Source organism: Drosophila subpulchrella, unplaced genomic scaffold (assembly GCF_014743375.2).
Source record: "Drosophila subpulchrella strain 33 F10 #4 breed RU33 unplaced genomic scaffold, RU_Dsub_v1.1 Primary Assembly Seq354, whole genome shotgun sequence".
Lineage (NCBI taxonomy): Eukaryota > Metazoa > Arthropoda > Insecta > Diptera > Drosophilidae > Drosophila > Drosophila subpulchrella.
The window spans coordinates 4,200,139-4,202,291 of record NW_023665577.1 but is presented as its reverse complement, the minus strand read 5'-3'; the positions used below and the strand labels follow the sequence as shown (position 1 = coordinate 4,202,291).

Here is a 2,153-nt window from a genome sequence, read left to right as displayed (position 1 = left end):
CATTAAATTTCATTAATTATGAAAAATCATTTCATTAATATCGGTTTCGTTGTTTCTCATTTTGCCCATGTGAACCTCTTGCATTAATTGCCTTTTCTTGGGTAATTATCGTCTCATTGGAATCAATTAAAGGGGAAACGTTAGAAAACGAAGCTGAAAGCCACACCGAATCTATTGACATACGCAATTAGACTCGACAAACTATGCTCTTTCATAATTAACATCTCGTTGAGATGCTGATAGCGATGATACTGAATGATATACTGATGATAATAAGCTACGAGAGATGAAATCTTAGATCTCTGGAGTGCAAATAATTAGGAAAAGCCTCACACAGTTCTCACCATTTAATTAGTATGCATTTCCATTATTTATCTGTCGGCCAAGGCATTCTTGGCTTGTTTTCTTGGCTTATGCCCCAACTCATTTGGCTTTTGTAACTGTTGGGCGCGTTCTCAGCCATGTTTTTGTAGGTTTTACGAGCGCTTTTTACAACTGAAAGAGTCGAGTCGAGTTGGGTTGAGTTGGCTCGGCACTTCCACAAACTATTGTAATACATCAATATGATTATGAGGCCTGCAGCCGCAGTGGAGTCGGGTAGAGGTGCCTTCACATCTTTTATACATTTGTGGCATGTGTTGATTTATTTGAGATTCGTTTCTGTTCTCCCTTTTGCCTTTCTGTTTGTCAAAGGCAAACAAACCGAAAACCGTTCTGTTTGTGTGATCAGTGATCATTCTGGCCAAGTGCCAGCTGAGATCGCTGCTTAATTTCTGAGTTCCTCCTAAAAGTGTTAACTTATGTCTCGGTCTCTTCACTTTAACCATAACTCATCAATATTTGATTTCTGATCTTGCCTTCCGACAGTCACTATTTTGTTTACTTACTGAAGGTTTTTGTGTGTCAGAAAATCGATGAATTTACTTAAGGATTTATAAAAATATAGAAAAATCTTTGGTAAAACTAAATAAAAAGCTGTGATACACCATGAATTCTTTATTTAACAAAGATTACAAAAAACCCTAATAAAAATGAGGTTAATGCAGCACTGGTAACTGGATTCCCCATGATCGGTTCCCATTCGATTTAGAACTAGACGGCACTTTCCATCGCTCTAATTGCCTTTCCCACACCCACTCTACGTTTCCCATTACCAAGCCACCATGCCACATTTTCACATTCACAAAGGAGACCAAGCACAAAAAAATTTGAGCTCCAATTGACAAAATCACGATTCATCGAACAACGGCGACGACAACTTAACTTTACACACATTCGCAGCTCGGAGCCCAAGACTCCTCCTGCAATCCCAATCCGGCAAATCCCAAAGAAATCCGCTGGAAAAAGAAGGATCCGAAGTGGGAGGGGCGGTGGAGAAATGTTTGGCAATTGGAAGTTGGCGGCAACTTTTAGGCCTTTGGGGCGTCTGCGTTGGCTGATGGAAGGAAGCCGGCCCGGCTACCTACGAGTTGCATTGTCAGCTAAGCGATCTGCAATAGGTCTACACTCAGAAAATATTTGGGTAAAAGATGTCTAACATTTAAAAATTACTTTTAAAGAAGTTCTTCGTTATACATATATTGTATGCAACTTAAAAATGCAAACAATTTTGCACTTAACACATACACAAAAATAAATATGATTGGTTTAGGGTCTTTAAAAATAGTAAAATGTATTTTTTTGATGCTTGGGTTGCAGTAAAGATACCATAAAATAGTACGTGTATGCATTTTGTTGTTCTGAGAGTTTGTTGTTCATTAGTGAAATTGACATTATTCATTATTATATATTTATAATATATTTATTTTTTGTGAAAGTATTCTCTTTCATTTTTGTAAAGCACTAGAATCGCTTTTATAATTCAATATATTAGAAGGATTAAAGTAAGGCCTTTAGGAATAGATCTTTTGCTGGAATGTCTTTAGTTTATGACCAATTCTAGCTCATTTGACACTCTTTATATATACTTCCTTAAATTTTCTGGTCAAATATATTCTCAAATATTTTTTTTAGCGCATTTATCCTCCTGCCGCCCAGTCACTCGATCTCTCCTGGTTTTTCCCCATTTATCTGACAACTTTGAATGCGGACAAAAGAACCCGAAAGAGCCACAATTACGGTACTCGGCGTCATTTGCAGTTGTTGCCGTTTTG

At 37.4% G+C, this 2,153-nt stretch overlaps 1 protein-coding gene across 1 annotated transcript; it reads left to right on the top strand.

Moving 5' to 3' along the window:
- Positions 1-1,378: 1,378 nt before the first annotated feature.
- LOC119560237 lies at positions 1,379-1,537 on the top strand. Its single transcript, XM_037873600.1, has one exon. It carries the CDS (start codon positions 1,379-1,381, stop codon positions 1,535-1,537), a length of 159 nt encoding a protein of 52 aa, XP_037729528.1.
- The last annotated feature ends 616 nt before the right edge of the window (positions 1,538-2,153 follow it).